Raw genomic sequence first — 19,882 nt, 5'->3', positions numbered from 1 at the left:
TCAGGGCACTGCTGTCTGACCCCAAGTGCCTTTGACAACAGCCTGGTTCCCTCCTCTGAGGAGCTTGTGGCTCTTTCTGGAGGAACTCTTGGAAACTTGGATGCAGCTTCCTCTGAGCAACTTTTGGGAGAACTTATGAGGAAAATGGCTGTTGTGGCTGGCCAGTGTAAAGAAAATATTTTCTTGTCCTTCCCTGAAATGTTTGTTAAAATCCCTGGAGGAAAGGGACCAAATGATACCAGCGAGACTGACAAGGACCATTCACCACACAGTGAGGAACACAATGCTACTAAAGTCCTACAAGAAGCCCAACTCAAGTAGCTAAATTCTGAAGTAACTCCTGAATTCACAGGCTTGGGGGCTTTTCCAAATATGAGAATCATTATTTTCTTCGTCCCTGTCACCTTTGTAACAGCTACACAGAGCTTTCCCTTCCTTTTAATAATCTCTATCGGGCCAAATTTCCATTTTTCTTTTTTTGGAACCTGCCAGCATCTGAGTTGGAGCTGTGCTGGAACTGGTGAAATTTGGAATTGCCACAGAATTGCTTGTTGTTGGCTTAGTAATGTTTGGGATTTGTTTGCGTTTCCATCACAAGTAACTTGTGGGAAGAGCAAATCCTCCTCAAGGCATTTTATGGAGGGTTAAGTTTAATTTCTGCTGAGTTTGTTTTGTCCAGTGCCCAGGGGATGCTGAAGGGCCCTCTGGTTTTGGTTTGGCCCTAATTTTCTTCTGATATATCTTTATCATTTAAAAACACCTGAAAAATGACTAAAAAGAGTATTGACCAGGGATATCAAAAGTCCCACCATTTAACAGGTATTTGAGGTGGAATTTATGGTTTGGGAACATATTCTGGAGGATTTGTGGGTTCTTGGGGGATATCTGGTAGTATTCTCCATATCTTTGCACTCCAAATGCCAAGGTGGATTGCTCTGTCACTTCAAAATGATTCAATCCCACTTGAAACCCCTCAATCTTACCCCAAAATTGCTCAATCCCACCTCAAAATGGCTGGTTCCCACCTCAGTCCCATGCCAAAATTACTCAATTCCACAGCCTCTAGGGTGAGATGGGGTTGGGAGGTGACTGGGAGAAGTAAGATCCAAATTTGAGGTTGTGGGTTTAGGATTGTGTGGGGCTGATTTATTTTGATAATTAATAAAACTATCAGAATTATTGATTTATGTCCTATTCATTTTCTGTCAGTTCTGGTTTGCTTTTCAGAGTGCCGCCTTCTCAGCTGATTTTGTTTGTGACCTCCTGTCCCAGACTGAAAAGCAAGATGTGTTCTATTTGCCATCTGTATGGCAGTTGTCCTGTGTTAAGTGGGCAGTTTTTCCTTATCTCTTCCACAATCAGTCCCCCCTCAGGGGAGAACATCTGCTGATAATGGGCTATTGAATGTCACTGCATGACTGATAAGAACTGTAACATCCCATTGTGAGCTGCTCCACCCAGAGGGAGGAGCCAAGCATTCCTACCTGCATCTAGTCTTGAGATTCTGGCCCACCAACACAGCTTTTTCTGGGCTGGATTTCTCAGAGGAACAGCTGCCTCTTCCTCTTCAGAAGAAGACACCCTTTTCTACAGGATCACTTCTCCAACAGAACCACACCTGACACTGCAGAAGGACTGCAGCCACATTTCCAATTGGACTGCGGCCAACACCCTGTCCAACAGCGTGTCAGGTTGTATTCTGACTCTGTCAGTGTTGTTTTGGTTCACTGCATTGTTCATATTTTCATTTTCTTTCCTAATAAAAAGCTGTCATTCCTGCTCCCATATTTTTACTAGAGAGGACCCCTTAATTTCAAATTTTTAACAATTCAGAAATAAAGAGTCTACAGTATTCCATTTCAGGAGAGTCTCCTGCCTTCCTTAGCAGACACCTGTCATTCCAAACCAAAACACCTCCTTTCTCTCCCGCCTTCCTTTGCCTGCTCTGTTTCTCTCTCAGTGTCTCCATTGACCCAGGGCAGCTCCCACCAAAGGCCCTGCCCTGATTTAATTCCCAATCCATGAGCTATGACAACCATGGGTGAAGTTATGAAGGCTGGCAGTGAAATGTCCCTGTAGGATCTTGCTCCACTTGGCTGTTGGCTCTTCCATAAGAGCTTTGCCTTCAAGGGCAGGAACATCTTTTCCTGGCTGGGAACTGGAATTCCAGCCCCTGGGAGTGTGTGCCATGGATCCCAGAGGGGCATTCCTGAGGCTCCCAGGGTGCTGCTCCTGCCGTGCCTCCCAAGGAGCTGTGCAGGGCAGGGACAAGGTGCAGCAGCTGTGTTGGTGCTGCAGTGCCACAACAGCCCCTGATTCCAGGAGTTTCCGCACTGCCAACAGCCGTTCCTGGGTTCCATGATGCCCTGCTGTGTCCCCATGGATATTTGGTGGCATGAAGTTCTTCAGTGTCACTAGGGCCACCTCACTCCATGAGCTTCTGCAGTGTCCAAATGGCCTCCTTGGATGGGCAGTGTCACCATGGACCATTGGCTCCATGCAGCCCCGCTGGGTCACCATGGACTCCTTGGTTCCATGAGGTTCTGGGGGTGTCTCCATGGTCTCCTTGGATCCACAGTGTCACAATGGACCACTGGATCCACGTGGCCCTGCTGTGTCACCATGGCCCCTTGGTTCCATGGGACCCCAGGGTCACAATTGACTCTTGCTTCCACGTCACCCCCTCAGTGCCAAAATGGCCCCTTCCTTCCATAGGGGACACAAAAGATTTATGGAAACATTGAGCAAATCCTGCTTAACACACCTGGGAACACCTGTTTGCATTCCAGAGGGAGGTTAAAGGTGAGGATGGCACCAGCAGCTTCCATCTGAAACAGAGATCCAGGGAAAGGAGTGGGACAGAGAATTCAACTGGGAGACTCAGAGAATTCTGCTTCCAGAGATCATTTCTGGTCACACTGTTCCTTGTAGAAAGGTGACACCATTCCAGGCAGCCTGTACTGAGCAGGTGGCTCCTGAGTGGGGTTTGTTGTTTAGGAAACCTGCTCAGGCTTTTCCATTCTCTCCTTCCCAAGAGGAAAACTTCTCCTGGGCCTGTGTGCAGGCAGAGCCCTGAGGTGAGCAGGTGGGACGCGGTGCAATGGGCTGGGACATGGAGCTGCAGAGCTCAGGGACAAGGTTCTGCTGCAGGGCACAGGGATGTCAGTGCCAGGTGGGTGATGTCAGACATGGTGAGGCTGGGGGTGAGGAGCAGCTCGTCCAAACAGGCTCAGCCCTCAGGGGGCTCATCCTTGTACATGCCCAGACCTCCTAAGGAGACCTTCAGCATCAAGATCACCTGGGGAATGCTTCTATCAGCTCTTCTCTGAACTGGAAAATAAGAGAATACTCACTTGATTAAAGAAAAAATGTCGTGAGGTGCACTTGGAAATCTTCCTCCTTACAAGAACTCTAAACTGACTCAAATCAGGTGCACAAGCCCTGGAGACTTGCAGATAATTGAATGAAGACAAAGCGCCCCTAAGGGCTTCCTTTTCTTTAATGATCCCCATGGAGGATTTGGGGTGAAGTCCAGAACCCTCAGGCACTGAGAGAAGGCTGAAGAAGCTGCTCAAGAAGTCAGGAGCAAAACTCCAAGTCCCTTGGAGCAGCACTGGCCCCCACTGAGGGCAGGGATTGCCAAAGGCTCCCCAGGGACTGGTGAGAGCAGATCCTTGAGGCCAGGATTGCAGGGAGCCCAAGGCTCAGAGCAGGGAACTGCAATGCTGAGCAAGGCCTGGGCTGGCTGGGGGAAGCAGAAAGGACAAGCCCTGAGCCCAGCCTGGCACAGCAGGGCCTGTCCCTCACGGGTGGCTCGGGGCTGTTTGTGGGGCAGGGGGATGTGAGGGGCAGCAAGGACAAATGTCACAAACCTGTGTGACACTCCAGATCCTCATGGAACCAAGGGGCCATTGTGACACTCTGCTGCCTCATGGAATCAAGGAGAACATTGTGAACTCGGTGACCCCAAGGAAGCAAGGGTCCATTGTGACCTTGTGCAGCCGCAGTGTCACAGAGGAGCCGCTGTGACACAGCGAGGGCACACGGAGCCCAGGGGCCATTGTGACACATCAGGGCTTTGTGGAACCACGAAGCCATTGTGATACTGCAAGGGCTCATGGAAGCACGGGGCCATTGTGACACTGCAGAAGCAAGGGGAACATTGTGACACTCCAGGGCCTGACGGAACCAAGGAGACCATTGTGACACTGTGGGGTCCATGGAACCAAGGGAACATGGAACAGGTCTGGCTGGCTGGGCCTCCTGAGGACTACCTGACAGGTCCATCTGACCTTGGCATGTTGAGGGCTGCTTCTCATCTGCCCCTGAAGCCCTGGGGCTCTGGGCTTTTCTTCCTATGGAAGAGAACTGTCCTTCTCCTCCAGGGGCCTATGGCCAAAAGTGGGATTCCTCCTCCAAATTTCCTTATATTGCAAAAGATTGTTCCCAGATGAAATCTGCCAGGAGAAACAGGTCTGGATGCCTTTGCGAACTGGGGGCCACCTTTCATCTGCCTTTCAAACACTGGGACCATGTGCTTTTTTTCTTATGTGAAAAACCACTCATGCAGCTATGCACCCATGGCCACAATGCAGCATCTGCCTCCAGAATTCCCTATATCCAAGGATAGCTCCCAGACAGAAGCTGCCAGGACTGACAAGTCTGGCTGGCCTTGGCTTCCTGAGGGCTGGCACTCATCTGCCTCTGAAACACCGGGGCTCTGTTCTTTTCTTCCTAATGTAAATAATTCTTCCTATCCAGGAACCCACAGCCAAAATTGAGATTCCACCTCCAAAATGCCCTGTGTCCAAGGATAGCTCTTAGATGAAAGGTATCAGGAGAGTCAGGTCTGGCTGGCTTGGTCTAAGGGTGCCCACCTCTCATCTTCTTCCAGAACACTTGGACTTGCACTTCTCTTTCCTATAGGAAAAAATCATTCATCCTGTCATGGCCAAAACTGGGATTCCACCTCCAAAACTCCCTACATCCGAGGATTAATGCTTTGAGAAATGTTTTTTGTTAATTTAATGACCTATTAAACCTTTTCCCAAAGTTTCTCTTATCTTCTATGTTGCCAGAAAGGATGTTTTATTGTTTTGAGCTCCTGAGAATCTCTTGTTGGTATTTCTTCAGTGCATCCAACTCAGAGGACAGAACCAATTGTAATTCCTTTTAAATGTCCCATTGAGAGAGTTTTTTAGGGGATGGGGGTCAGGGCTTGTGTGTCCTGCTGGGCACAGCCCAGGCAGGGCTTTCACAGCCCCATCCCACACTCCATTTCCCAGCTGGAGCCGCTGGTGCCTCTGAGTTCTGCTGCCCCAGCCCCAGGGACGCTCTCCTTGTCTGCCCATTCCCCCAGGGTCTCTGGGCAGGGATGGCCTCAGTGGGGGCTGCTGACATCCTCAGCAACTTGGAGGCTGCTGCTGAATTTTACTGCTCCAGAGGCTTGTGCAGCCTTCAGCTCTTCAGTGCAGGAATTCAGTGCCCCAGGGCTCATTAAAATTCAGAACACCGTAACAAGCCAAGCCCTGGGAATAATTTAAGTTTTCAAATCTCTTGTGGTTGATTACACTATATTTAAAAGGACAGTGAGAAAAGGACCTGAAGAAATCAGGTCCTGTTTAGTTTTTTTTACTCCTAATAAATTGCTGTGTGAAATCTCCAATTGACACTGAATCCAAGTGCCTCCTCATGCAGTTGGAATAGATATGAAAATCAAGACCCGTCCTGGGTGACAATCAATAACACTTTGTCCCCACCCCTCCGCACCATTTCCCTCATCCAAGCCCGGGCACTCAGAGCAGCTGAGGAATGGAGTCACATCCAGGGGTGTCCCCAGGGCTCAGCACTGGGGCCAGGTCAGTGAAATCTCTTTATTGCTGATCTGGACGAGGCCATCGAGGGCACCCTCAGTCAGTTCCAGGTGAGCCCAGGCTGGGTGGGAGTGTGGCTGTGCTGGAGCGCAGGAAGCTCTGCAGAGGGATCTGGACAGGCTGGAGCCATGGGCCCAGGACAATGGGATGAGGTTCACCAAGGCCAAAGGCCGGGTCCTGCCCTGGGCTCACAGCCCCCCCAAATCCCTGGCTGTGCCCTGGCCCTGATCCCCACAGCCTGTCCTGTTTCCTTCATCCCTGCATTGCCAGGGACTTTCTGGGACAAGGGAGTTCTGCTCTGCGAATGGAGGGAGCTCCAAGTGCCACCACTGGAGTGGGAACCACAACTCATCAGGTTTGTGTCCTTTGGGGGTCAGGAACTGGTGAGACTCAGAGGCACAGAAAGTTTCTCTTCATGGCCAACAGACCATGGTTGAACAGGACACAATTTAATAATAACCATGCTCTTCCCTGAGCTATGTGCAACATCCCAGCAGCGTCTGATGAGTCCAGCATCCACAAGTGATTTCCATGCTAGAATGAATTTCAGACAAATGTGGTTCTGTGATAGATATAAGCACAATTAAGTTCCTTTATTAGGATGCCCATTCTGGAGTGGGGGCAAAACAGCTCAAACAGTTCCTGATTTTCAAAGCTGTCAGTGGTGGATGAAGAAGAAAGGTCAAGCTGCTTTTGTTGTTGAGGAAATGCTAAAACCAGCCTGATTCATTTCATCACCTCCTGGCCTGGCTGATCTCCCCTCTTTCCCCTTTCACCCATTGGCTTTTCTCTCCCACCAGGCCCCCTGGTGAAGAGCCTGGCTCTGTGTTCTCCATCCCCTCCTCGCTGGCACTGCCAGGCTGGGATGAGGAGCCCCTCAGCCTTCCCTGCTCCGGGCTGGACAAGCCCAGCTCCCTCAGCCTCTGCTCACAGCCCAAGGGCTCCAGCCCCACCTTGGAGGCCCTTCCCTAACCCTGCTCCAGCTGCCAGACATCTTTCCTGCCCTGGGGAACCCAACCCAGGCCACAGGGACCTGGATAATCCACGTCCTTGATGTCCTGGTCACACAGCCCTGGCCCCTTGTCCCCATGTCAGGCTCTGGGGTGGATCCTGTGGAACATCCTTTGGTGAAGGCTGTGGCTCCAGGGGGACCAGGGGGATACCGGGGGACAGGGACCCTGCTGGGCATGAACAGCATTGGACTTGTTGGGAGAAACTGTGAGGGGGAGCTGGGGCGGAGTGACCAACGCAGTGACCTCACAGAGCCCTCCTGGGATGTCACACAGCCCCTCTGTGATGTCACAGCCTGCTCTGTGAGGTCACAGCCCAATCTCTAATGTCACACAGCTGGTTTCTGATGTCACAGCCAACACTGTGATGTCACAGCCAGCTCTGTAATGTCGCAGAGACAGTCTTTGATGCCGTAGCTGCTCGATGACCTCCCATAACCCACTCTGTGATGTCATAGCCCACTCTGTGACCTCATGTCACCAGATGATAAATGATCTCCACCAGGTGAGCTGACACCTGGAGCTTTTTCTCCAAAACCCCAGGCCCATGGAAACCACACAATGCCCATTGTGGGAGAAGGGGAACTGGAAGTTCACCAGCCTCAGTGTCCTGCCAGCTCAGACAGGCCCACGGGAACATTGGGGTCCACGACCACCAGGGACCACCAGAGAGACCCTCAGGACAGAAGAACACATGGGTAAAGGGGAGGGAAAATATGTTAATGACTTCGGAGAAATGATTATCAGATGTATGTTTAGTCCAGGACAATCAATGAATACATGTGCAAAATACAGAATATGGACAGAAACTTTCCTGCACTCAGCATGCTCGGTTTTGGGAGGAGCTGTCCCCTGTGCATCCGGCTGAATAAAGAATGCTGCTTCTTAATGCTGCACTGGTGTTAAGGAGTTTTCTGTTTTACCGAATTTTTGGTAACACTCCACTCCCAAGGAAAGCTCTGTCTCCTGCTGTTCACAAACAGAGAAGGGCTGGTGGCAGATGTGGGGGTCGGAGGCTGCCTGGGGCACAGGGACCATGAAATAATCAAGTTTTCAATGATATGTGAAAGAAGGAGGGGCAGCAACAAAACTTGAACACTGGAATTAGGAAGGACAGCCTGTGGCCTATTTAGGATGCAGATTTGGGGAGTACCAAATCAGGCACTGATTTTTTAAAGGGAAACAGCCTTTAAAAACAAAGGGGTCCAGGAAGGATGGACACAGTTCAAGACAGTGATCTTAAGGGGGAAGGAGCAGCCTGTCCCAGTGTGGCAAAAGATGAGCTGGTGAGGAAAATGACTGTCCTGGCTGCCCATGGAGCTTTTGTGGGAACTCGGGGGAAGGAAGAAGGTGCATTAATTTTGGACAGAAGGTCAGGCAACTTAGGAATTGTTTAAGGATGTTGTTAGGTCATGCAGAAAAAAAAGGAAAGAGGTGAATTCTCAAGAAGAGATTATTCTGGCCACTTCTGTGAAAAAGAATAAAAAATGTGTCTGTGAATAAATTCATAGCAAAATGTGGTATACGGAGAACCTCTACTCTTTATTGGATGCACTGGAAAATATAGTAACTAAAGATAAAGAAATGGTTGAGCTACTTAACACCTTGTTTGTCTCAATTTTCAATATATGGAGAGGTTGTCCTCAGGACAAGAGTTCTGCTGAGCTGCCAGATGGGCTCAGGGAGCAGAACAACCCCCTGTAATCCAGGAGGAAGCAGCTGGTGACCTGCTGAGCCACTCAGACGCTCACAGGTGGATGAGATGGGATGGGATCCATCTTAGGGGGATGAGGGAGCTGGTGGATAAGCTCCCCAAGCTGCTCCCCATCATTTACCATCAGTCCTGGCTCACCAGGGAGGTCCCAGAGCACTGGAGGTGCCAGTGTGAGCCCATTCCCAGGAAGGGCTGGAAGGAGGATCTGGGGAACTCCAGGCCTGTCAGCCTGACCTCGGTGCCCAGCAAGGTTATGGAACAGATCACCTTGAGTGCCACCACAGGGCACCCACAGGATGGCCGAGAGGTCAGAGCCAGCCAGCGTGGATTTAAGAGGGGCAGGTCCTGCCTGAGCAACCTGATCTCCTTTTGTAACCAGGTGACCCACCTGTGGATGTGGGAAAGGCTGTGGATGTGTCCATCTGGACTTCAGCAAAGCCTTGGACACTGTCTGTGACAGCATTCCCTGGAAAAGCTGCAGCCCACGGCTTGGGCAGGTTCCCTCCTGGCTGGGAGATGGAAGAGCTGGCTGGAGGCTGGGCCCAGAGAGGGGTGGGGATGGTGCTGCACCCAGCTGGTGTCCAGTCCCTGGTGCTGTCCCCAGGGATCTGTGTTGGGCCCAGTCCTGTTTAACATCTTCAGCGATGATCTGGGGGAGGGATCGAGCCCACCATCCCCAAATTTGCAGGTGACACCAAGCTGGGTGTGAGTGTGGATCTGCTGGAGGGCAGGACAAGAAGACACAGCCTTCAGCTGCACCAGGGGAGGTTTAGGCTGGACAAGAGGAAGAAGTTCTTCACAGAAAGGGTGAGTGGGCATTGGAATGGGCAGGCCAGGGGGGAGGTGGCAGAGTCACTGTCCCTGTCCAGTGGCATTTAGTGGCATGGTCTGGGTGACAAGGCGGTATTAGGGCACTGGTTGGACTTGATGATCCCAAAGGTCTTTTCCAGCCTATTTGATTCTGTCATTCTGTGATGATTGGGACACTCTGGGGCCATTGTGACCCTGCAGGGCCTCGTGGAACTAAGAGGACCATGGTGACACTGTGCAGCCCCATAGAACCAGGGCTCCATTGTGGTGCTCTGGGGCCCAATGGAACCAGGGAGTCCCCGTGACACTGGGTCCTGGTGGAACCACAGAGGCCATGGTGACACTGTGGGGCCTCGTGTAACCGAGGGGTTTCACCACTGTGACACTGCGAAACCAAGGAGAGCATTGGGAGAGTCCAGGGCCCAGGGGAACCAAGGGGCCCTTCTGACACTGCGGGGCCTCATGGAACCAAGGGGACATTGTGACACTGCAGGACCTTGTGTAACCAAGGGGCCACTGTGACACTCTGGGGCCTCCAGGAATCTGGAACGCCGTTGTGACACTGTGTGGCCTCATGGAAACAAGGAGTCCATTGTGACACTGAGGGGACTTGTGGAAGCACAGAGAGCATTGGGACAGTGTGGGACCCCATTGACCATGGGGCCTTTGTGACACCCTGGGGCCCCATGGAACCAAGGGGCCACTGAGAAACTGCGGCACCAACGAGAACATTGTGACACTGTGAAGCCCCATGGAACCAAGGAGTCCATTGTCACATTTTGGCGCCCCATGGAACCAAGGAGACCAGTGTGACAGTGAAGGGCCTGGTGTAACCAAAGGGAATTTGTGACACTGAGGGGAGCCATGGAACCAAGGACATCTTTGCAGATAACACCAAGCTGGATGTGGGTGTTGATCTGCTGGAGGGTGGGAGGGCTCTGCACAGGGACCTGGACAGGCTGGATCCAGGGCCCAAACCCAACAAGGTGAGGTATAACAAGTCCAAGTGCCGGGTCCTGCACTTTGGCCACAACAACCCCTGCAGCGCTACAGGCTGGGGACAGAGGGGCTGGACAGCAGCCAGGCAGAAAGGGACCTGCAGGGACCGATGGACAGCAGGCTGGACATGAGCCAGCCGTGTGCCCAGGTGGCCAAGAAGGCCAATGGCTCCTGGCCTGGATCAGGAATTGTGTGACCAGCAGGACCAGAGCTGCTGTGCCAGCACTGATCTGCCCCCAGCTCTGCACACAGACATTGCTGCTGCAGCTCCAGAGAAGGCAGCAAAAGGGCATCTCTGCAGAAAACTTGGCTGGGATATCTTTTAGTTCCTTTAAAGCCACTGAGAGTGCAGCCCCTCATTGACAGAGTCTGTGGGCACAGGGAAGGTGGAGAGAAACAAAACAAGAAATGGCAAAAAGAATGACATTTCTTTGTGAACCATATGAAAAAAACTAAAAGATTGAAAAAGAACCTTTGCATGAAACCAAACAGAAGTATCAAAGATGACTTTTATTACATGTGATTTAGATAAATTGTTCAGCAGGTTAATGTTCCTGAAAGCATCCAGTCATCAGTCTCCACACTGCAGCCTTGAGCTCCTGGTTCCTCAGGCTGTAGATGAGGGGGTTCAGGGCTGGAGGCACCACCGAGTACAGAACTGACAGGACCAGATCCAGGGATGGAGAGGAGATGGAGGGGGGCTTCAGATGAGCAAACATAATAGTGCTGAGGTACAAGGAGAGCACGGCCAGGTGAGGGAGGCAGGTGGAAAAGGCTTTGTGCCATCCCTGCTCAGAGGGGATCCTCAGCACAGCCCTGAAGATCTGCACATAGGAGAAAACAATGAACACAAAACATCCGAATACCAAACAGGCACTAACAGCAATGAGCCCGAGTTCCCTGAGATAGGATTTGGAGCAGGAGATCTTGAGGATCTGGGGGATTTCACAGAAGAACTGGCCCAGGGCATTGCCATGGCACAGGGGCAGAGAAAATGTATTGGCTGTGTGCAGCAGAGCATTGAGAAAGGCACTGGCCCAGGCAGCTGCTGCCATGTGGGCACAAGCTCTGCTGCCCAGGAGGGTCCCGTAGTGCAGGGGTTTGCAGATGGACACGTAGCAGTCGTAGCACATGATGGTCAGGAGGGAATACTCTGCTGAGATGAAAAACATGAAGAAAAAGAGCTGTGCAGCACATCCTGTGTAGGAGATGTCCCTGGTGTCCCAGAGGGAATTGTGCATGGCTTTGGGGACAGTGGTGCAGATGGAGCCCAGGTCGCTGAGGGCCAGGTTGAGCAGGAAGAAGAACATGGGCGTGTGCAGGTGGTGGCCGCAGGCTACGGCGCTGATGATGAGGCCGTTGCCCAGGAGGGCAGCCAGGGAGATGCCCAGGAAGAGGCAGAAGTGCAGGAGCTGCAGCTGCCGCGTGTCTGCCAGTGCCAGCAGGAGGAAGTGGCTGATGGAGCTGCTGTTGGACATTTGCTGTGGCTGCACATGGGCACCTGGTCATGGAGAAAGGACAGTGAAGAGATAGAGAAGATACCTGTAACGAAAATCAAAGACATTTCCCATAAACTCTCCTCTGTGACACACGTGGACATTGTCTTTAGAGTTTTGGATGTTTGGGGTCTTCTTTATAATCTCTCCCTTATCTCTGATGGTGTTCCTGGATATCAGAAATGCTCAGCATTTCTGCTGCCCTGTGGTAGAACAGAGTGGGTTGTCTGATGCAAAATTATGAGCAGAGATTGGGGGAAGAAGGTCTGTTACCTCATTCTGTTTGGAGTTTCTCTGGGCTTTCACTTATCTCAAGAGGAGGATGTTCACACTCCCAAGTTCTCTGTTAAGCTCACCAGGTACTGCTGTGAGCAGATGGATCCACCACTGCCCAGCTCCACATTTGGAGCCAAGGACTCACCTTGCTCATTTCACCAACCCAGCAGCATTTTCAGTGTCAGAACACATCTGCATTTCCCCATCAATCTTATAACTCAGAGATGCTCTAGGACAGGTTTGCACCCTGCATTGAAGCTCCCAGCTTGGACTGAAATCTCAGGGAGAATTCCAAGTGTCCTTCTGATGGCACTGGATGAAGGGAGATGCAGCTCCTTCCCTGGCTGCACTGCCAGCATTGCCCAGAGCCGGGCACTGGGGACAGCTGTGTCACCCTGAGCCAGCTGTGCCCCCTGCCAGAGCCCCCAGTGCCGGGCAGCTGCTCCCAGCCCTGTGCTCTGCAGAGGGAACTGGGCCCGGGGCTGCAGAGCTGCCCCACTGCTCTGCTGCAGCTCTGCCTGCACAGGAGGGGCTGCACGCCTTGGAGCCCCGGCCCTGAGGGCAGAGGCTTGGCTGGGGGACAGGAGGGAGGGGGCTTGTGCAGAGGGAGGGGCTGCACTGGAGGGGATCCTCTGGACATCTCTAAACTCTCCCTGCCACAGCATTTCTGGGTTTTGTTTTCTCTCCTTCCCTGATCTTCTCTCTGCTTCCTGGAGATTTTCCTCCTGCAGGTGTTTCCCTGTGCCTGATCTCTCTGTACCAGCACTCCCAGACCCCAAATCTCTGTGCACTCTCCTTGGCCTGACAGAACCCTGCCTGTTTGCAGGGCACTGGCTGGGGCAGGTTCTGTTTGCAGCTTGGAGCAAGGACAGCTCAGACTGAGCCTGATGGCTCCAGCAAAGGTGATGCTGCTGCTGTCCATGGGCAGAGTGGCTGAAAGAACATTAGGAACCTCCTGTGAGCACTAAAACTAACAGTTCAGATGTCTCAGGCACTTGTCAAAATTCATAATCAACATTTAATATTTATACCTCCCTCCCTGTCATTCTCCAGTAGAAGGAAACTGAATACAAAATCTGTGGAAATCTCATTTTTATCAAATCCTTGTCTTGGAAATATTTTATGACTGGTGAGAACCCTTCAGTATTTCAGAGCTTCATCAAAATTTCACCTCCCCTGCACCAGAAATGCTCAGAGTTGTACTCACAGGGTCTGTGGGCATTGGGATGTTCCAGCTTTAGGAGATCACTCCAGGAGCTGCAGCTGCATTGTCCTGCAGCCAGAGGTTCCTGTGCCAAGGGCTGGCAGTGATTCTGCCCCAGGCACTTCTCAGCCCCTTCCCAGCCCTGACTGATTGAAGCTCTCTGTGCCTCTGTGCTGTGCCCGGGCTGGCTGCAGGCAGTGCTCCAGCCCTGCTGGGCTGGGAGAAGAGCTGCTCAGCAAGAGAAATGTGCTTTTGAAGCTCTTCTTGGTTACCAGGATCACCCTCTGTGCCAGGAGCCCGGCCCAGCTCAGCAGCACAGACACAGCACAAGGACTTTAATGACCCTCTGGGGCTTTGTGCTCAGGCCCTGAACATCAGGCCCTGGGAGGGAGCTGCAGAAACCTCTCCAGAACTCCAGGTCAGAATCCAACTCCAAAGTTTCTTGGACTTTTAATGGGTCCCACTGAGGGACACGACTGAGAAAGTGTCCCCAGGCCCCAGGCAGAGCAGAGAACTGGAGGCACTGATGACAGGTGGGGACAAAGAGAAGCCAAGTCTTGGTGCCCTGGGGCACAGCAGGGTCTGTGCCACCAAGGACTGTGAGGAGACACCTTGTCCTGAGGCCCTGGGGCCTCCTGGCACAGCCCCAGCCAGGCTGGGCACTGTCAGCCCCTGGTCCTGCCCTCAGCATCCCCCCCTAGCCCACATCCCAGTGGCCTCAAGGATCTGCTGGAAGGAGTCCCTGGGGAGCCTTGGTCAGGAATGGCCCTGGGGGCTCCTTCATGCTCCCAGGGACTGCAGGTTTTTCAAAGGACTTTGGCTTTGGCTTTTGCCTTGGAGTCTCTGAGAGGTTTGTGCAATCCTGGTCTCCAATTATCTGCTGTAATTAGTCCCTGGAGAGGCTTTGTCAGTAACAACACTCAGTGGGGCTCATTAATGCTTCAAGGTACTTCAGTTCTTGTAAGGTACTTGGTGTTTCCCTTTTGATCCAGACTCTGTGAGAGGTTTGTGCAATCATGGCCCCAATTATCTGCTTTAATGAGTCCCTTGAGAGCTTTGTGCTGACACTCAGTGGAGCTCATTAATACTCTGAGATACTCAACTTTTTTCACATACTTTGGATTGTCCTTTCCACACTGAGAGGTTTTTGTGCCATTTTGAGTCTCTGAGAGGTTTTTGTGCCATCCTGGCCTCCAATTCTCCCCTTCATGCAGTTCATGAGGAGCCTGTGTTGGGGATGGACCTCGGTGGGTCCCATTAACACCTAGAGACACTTTTGGTGTTTTCTCTTGACTTTGACTCCTGGAAAGGTTTGTGCAATCTCCTCTCAGGCCCTGAGGTTCCAGGGCTCAGCTCCAAATGCACCACGGGGCTCATTAGGATCAAGCAAGTCCTGACAAACCATTGCTCTGCCTTGTTTTCCCTCTGGTCTGGGGCAGTTCAACAGGAAGTTTCAGTAGTGGTTTTGGTTCATCATTTTGATATTTCTTGGCCAATGCATTAATGAGTGTGGTGGGTTCAGTGTTGCTTGATTACCAGTGCACTCACTAGAATATACTTACTCATTTCCTGCTCTGAGATAGGATTAGGGGAAAGGCAAAGTAGGCTCAGAACTTTAAAAGAAAAGTTTGAACTTTTAAAGAAAAGTTTATCAATGGTAAGTAAAAGAAAGAGTAATAGAACAGAACACATCTTTCAGAACACTTCCCCTCTCCATACAACCTGACAATATAAAAAGACCAAACCTATAATTTTCTTTCAGTTCACTTAGGGAGAGTAGTTCCTCTTATTAGAGTTATGGTGACTTATCCACAAGAAAACACTTATGTCATGGCTTTTCACTTCCACGAATAGCAGCTGCCTGAAAAAATCTGTAATTGTACAGTGTCTCCCATTTTTTCACAGCTTTTCCCACAGCTGTGTTTATAGCCCATGTTAACTTATGGGGTATTAGTTTAAAGATGGGCTGTTTAAAAGCAAGGGTTCTCTTCACCTGTTTCGGAAATCATCTTCATCTCTGGGAACAGATGTGTTCTCTCACTAAGGGCACAGGGTCTCATCATTCTTTCTTTTCAAACTTCTCATGGGATCACGACTACTTCAGAGTTTACTTACTTTAGTGTGGAGGCCTTTACTGAAACAAATAATCTCCGCATATTTTTCAATGCGTTATAGGGAAAAAGAGAGTCTGATGTATCAATGACATCCTTCTCCACAGCTTTACCAGCGGATTTCAGCCCCAAGATCAAGGCATCTCCCCATCCCTCCCATCTGGGACTCAACTTCCTCTTCACAGACCTCGGTGTCTTCATGTTGCTGCTCTGTGTGCCTGCCCTGTGTCCTTTTCTCTCACTGCAGGGAGGATGGCAGCACTGGCAGAGTCAATATCTGCCCGGGGCTGCAGATGGTTCCGTGAGCCCGGCCGGGCTCAGTCCTTGCGGCCGGAGCTGTTTTCCCATGGAGGTTTCTGCAGCGGCTGCGCTGGGGCTGTGTCAGGCTGGGCCGCGCTGGGGCAGGGCCAGGATCTCAGCAGCCAGGCCAGAAGGCTGAGACGGGGCTGGGCCGGCCTTGGCACCTCTTTGGGGCCAGAAGGGAGAGAGACCCAGCCAGGCTTTCCCGTCTTTAACTTGGGTCTGCACAGAGGCGTCTGCAGTTTGCTTAGTGGTTTAACAGATTGTCAGCTCTCAAAGCTAATTACTGATTGGTTTTTTGTCAGACACAGAGGAAACTGCTAGCAGCTTCTCTCAGGACATCACTTCTGTGATGCAAAACCACCACAGCAGCACAGAGCACAGAGCTCCTTTGTCCATATGTAGTGGTCATGTGCCCGAGGCCTCAAAATCCCGCCTTGGGAGATCTCTGGGCCCTCTCCAAGGTGTTTTCAAATGAAAACATTCTGCTCATAGTCTAAGAAAACCACCAGAGGACAGGACCAGCCTGACCTGTCTGCCCTGGCTACTTTTGTCTGGGAGCAATCGTTGGATATATGGAAATTGGGAGGCCAGCTTCTAATTTTGGCCATGGTCCCTGGACATGAAAGCCAGTTCTTTTCCACAGGAATGAAGGAAGAGAGCGTCAATGTTTCCTGGAGGGATGAGAGGTGACCCCCAGAGGCCAACCAGAGCAGCCAGATTTTGTTCTGAGAGATACCCTTGCATATAGGAATTTTTCAGGGAGAATAGCAGTTTTGGCAATGAGCATGTGAAGAGAAAAAGTTATTTTCCATAGAAAGGAAAGGACAGATCCCCTGTGCTCGAGGAGCTGATGAGAGGCAGCCCTTGGCATTCTAATATCCGCCAGACCTGCCAAGTGGCCCCTGGGAGGCCAAGTCAGCCAGACCTGTTCTGTGTTCCCTCGCTTCCATGGGGCCCCACAGTGTCCCAATGGTCCCTTACTTCCAGGAGGCCCTGAGGTGTCACAATGCCCCCTTGGTGACACCAGGCCCTGAAGGGTCGGAATGGTCTCCATGGTTCCATCAGGCCCCACAGAGTCATAATGGTCTCTGGGTCCATGAAGCCCCGCGGTGTCACCATGGCCCCTTGGTTCCATGGGCTCCAGTGGTGCCACAATGATCCCCTTGGTTCCATGAGGTGCCCACAGTGTCACAGTGATCTCCATGGGAAGGGAAGAACCGAGCCCCAGTGTGGCAGGGGCAGCCACCAGAGGCCAAGGCCAGCCAGGCTTGATGGTACTGGCAGATTTTGTCTGGGAGCAACCATTGGATATAGGGAATTTTAGAGGTGGAATCCCACTTTCAGACATGGATATCTGGGGGAGAAGGACGGTCCTTTTCCTTAGGAAGAAAAGCACGGAACACCGGTGTTTGAGGGGCAGATAAATGGCGGCCACCAGAGGCCTAAGGCAGCCACACCTCTCTGTCCTGGTAGCTTTTGTCTGAAAACAACCCTTGGATATAGGGAATCTGGGAGGTGGAATCCCAGTTTCTGCCATTTCTCCGTACATAAGGATGGTTTTTTGTCTAAGAAGGAAAGCACAGAGGGCAAGTGTTTCTAAGGGAGAGGAGGAGAGGAGAGGAGAGGAGAGGAGAGGAGAGGAGAGGAGAGGAGAGGAGAGGAGAGGAGAGGAGAGGAGAGGAGAGGAGAGGAGAGGAGAGGAGAGGAGAGGAGAGGAGAGGAGAGGAGAGGAGAGGAGAGGAGAGGAGAGGAGAGGAGAGGAGAGGAGAGGAGAGGAGAGGAGAGGAGAGGAGAGGAGAGGAGAGGAGAGGAGAGGAGAGGAGAGGAGAGGAGAGGAGAGGAGAGGAGAGGAGAGGAGAGGAGAGGAGAGGAGAGGAGAGGAGAGGAGAGGAGAGGAGAGGAGAGGAGAGGAGAGGAGAGGAGAGGAGAGGAGAGGAGAGGAGAGGAGAGGAGAGGAGAGGAGAGGAGAGGAGAGGAGAGGAGAGGAGAGGAGAGGAGAGGAGAGGAGAGGAGAGGAGAGGAGAGGAGAGGAGAGGAGAGGAGAGGAGAGGAGAGGAGAGGAGAGGAGAGGAGAGGAGAGGAGAGGAGAGGAGAGGAGAGGAGAGGAGAGGAGAGGAGAGGAGAGGAGAGGAGAGGAGAGGAGAGGAGAGGAGAGGAGAGGAGAGGAGAGGAGAGGAGAGGAGAGGAGAGGAGAGGAGAGGAGAGGAGAGGAGAGGAGAGGAGAGGAGAGGAGAGGAGAGGAGAGGAGAGGAGAGGAGAGGAGAGGAGAGGAGAGGAGAGGAGAGGAGAGGAGAGGAGAGGAGAGGAGAGGAGAGGAGAGGAGAGGAGAGGAGAGGAGAGGAGAGGAGAGGAGAGGAGAGGAGAGGAGAGGAGGAAGTGGCTCCTGTGAGGCCAAGCCAGCCAGGCCTGTTTCTCCTGGAAACTCTTGTCATGGAGTAATCCTTGGATATATGGAATTTGGGATGAAGAATGTCAGTTTTGACCACAGACACCTTGAGAAGAAAGAAGGTTCTTTTCCATTAGAAGGAAAGCACTGAGCCCCAGTATTTCAAAAGCTGATGAGAAGAAGCCCCCAAGGGGCCAAAGGCAGCCAGACCTGTCTGTCCTGGCAGCTTTCACTTGAGAGCAATCCTTCGATGTACTGAGTTTTGGAGGTGGAATCCCAGGTTTAGCCATGGGTGCCTGGACAGGAAGAAGAGTTCTTTTCATTAGGAAGGAAAGCACAGAGCCCCAGTGTTTCAGAGGAACATGAGTGCCAGACCTCAGGAAGCCAAGGCCAGCCAGACTTGTGATTCCTGGCATCATTTTTCTGGGAGCTATCTTTGTATATAAGGAATTTGGGAGGGAGATCCCAAATTTTGGCCATGGGTGCCTGGTCAGATGGATGCTTTTTAAGCAAGAAAAGCACACGGTCCCAGTGTCTGAAAGGCAGATGAGAGGTGGCCCCTGGGTGGCCAAGGCAGCCAGACCTGTTTCTATTCACAGATTTAATCAGGGAAAAATCTTTGCATATAAGGAAATTTGGGGAAGGAATCCCAGTTTTGGCCATAGGCCCCTGGAGGAGAAGGACAGTTCTCTCCCATAGGATGAGGAAGCAAAGAGTCAATTGTGACTCTGGGGTCCCACGTAACCAAGGGGCCACGGTGACACAGCAGGGCCACGTGGATCCAGTGGTCCATTGTGACACTGTGGATCCAAGGAGACCATGGAGACACCCCCAGAACCTCATGGAACCAAGGAGTCCATGGTGACCCAGCGGGGCTGCATGGAGCCAATGGTCCATGGTGACACTGCCCATCCAAGGAGGCCATTTGGACACTGCGGAAGCTCATGGAGCGAGGTGGCCATTGTGACACTGAAGAACTTCATGACACCAAATATCCATGGGGACACAGCAGGGCATCATGGAACCCAGGAACGGCTGTTGGCAGTGTGGAAACTCCTGGAACCAGGGGCTGTTGTGGCACTGCAGCACCAACACAGCTGCTGCACCTTGTCCCCTGCCCTGCACAGCTCCTTGGGAGGCACGGCAGGAGCAGCACCCCGGGAGCCTCGGGAATGCCCCTCTGGGATCCATGGCACACACTGCCAGGGGCTGGAATTCCAGTTCCCAGCCAGGAAAAGATGTTCCTGCCCTTGAAGGCAAAGCTCTTATGGAAGAGCCAATAGACAAGTGGAGCAAGATCTCACAGTGACATTTCACTGCCAGCCTTCATAACTTCACCCATGGTTGTCGTAGCTCATGGATTGGGAATTAAATCAGGGCAGGGTCTTTGGTGGGAGCTGCCCTGGGTCAATGGAGACACTGAGAGAGAAACAGAGCAGGCAAAGGAAGACAGGAGAGAAAGGAGGTGTTTTGGTTTGGAATGACAGGTGTCTGCTAAGGGAGGCAGGAGCCTCTCCTGAAATAGAAAAATGTAGACTCTTTCTTTCTGAATTGTTATAAATTTGAAATTAAGGGGAGCTCTCAGGTAAAAATATGGGAGCAGGAATAACAGCTTTTTATTAGAGAAGAAAATGAAAACATGAACAATGCAGTAAACGAAAACAACACTGAGCGAGCCAGAATACAACCTGACACGCTGT

At 51.8% G+C, this 19,882-nt stretch overlaps 2 protein-coding genes across 2 annotated transcripts in view; one reads left to right on the top strand and one right to left on the bottom strand.

Annotated features, from left to right (window-relative positions):
• Positions 1–19,882, top strand: part of LOC121468988 (uncharacterized) — a 418,875-nt gene that overhangs the window by 143,726 nt on the left and 255,267 nt on the right. The window lies entirely within an intron of this gene.
• LOC140681485 (olfactory receptor 14J1-like) lies at positions 10,952–11,884 on the bottom strand. Its single transcript, XM_072921332.1, has one exon. It carries the CDS (start codon positions 11,882–11,884, stop codon positions 10,952–10,954), a length of 933 nt encoding a protein of 310 aa, XP_072777433.1.

The sequence above is a fragment of the Taeniopygia guttata genome, chromosome 36 (genome assembly GCF_048771995.1).
Source record: "Taeniopygia guttata chromosome 36, bTaeGut7.mat, whole genome shotgun sequence".
Lineage (NCBI taxonomy): Eukaryota > Metazoa > Chordata > Aves > Passeriformes > Estrildidae > Taeniopygia > Taeniopygia guttata.
Note: the sequence above shows the minus strand (reverse complement) of the source record. Positions and strands in the feature narration are given on the sequence as shown.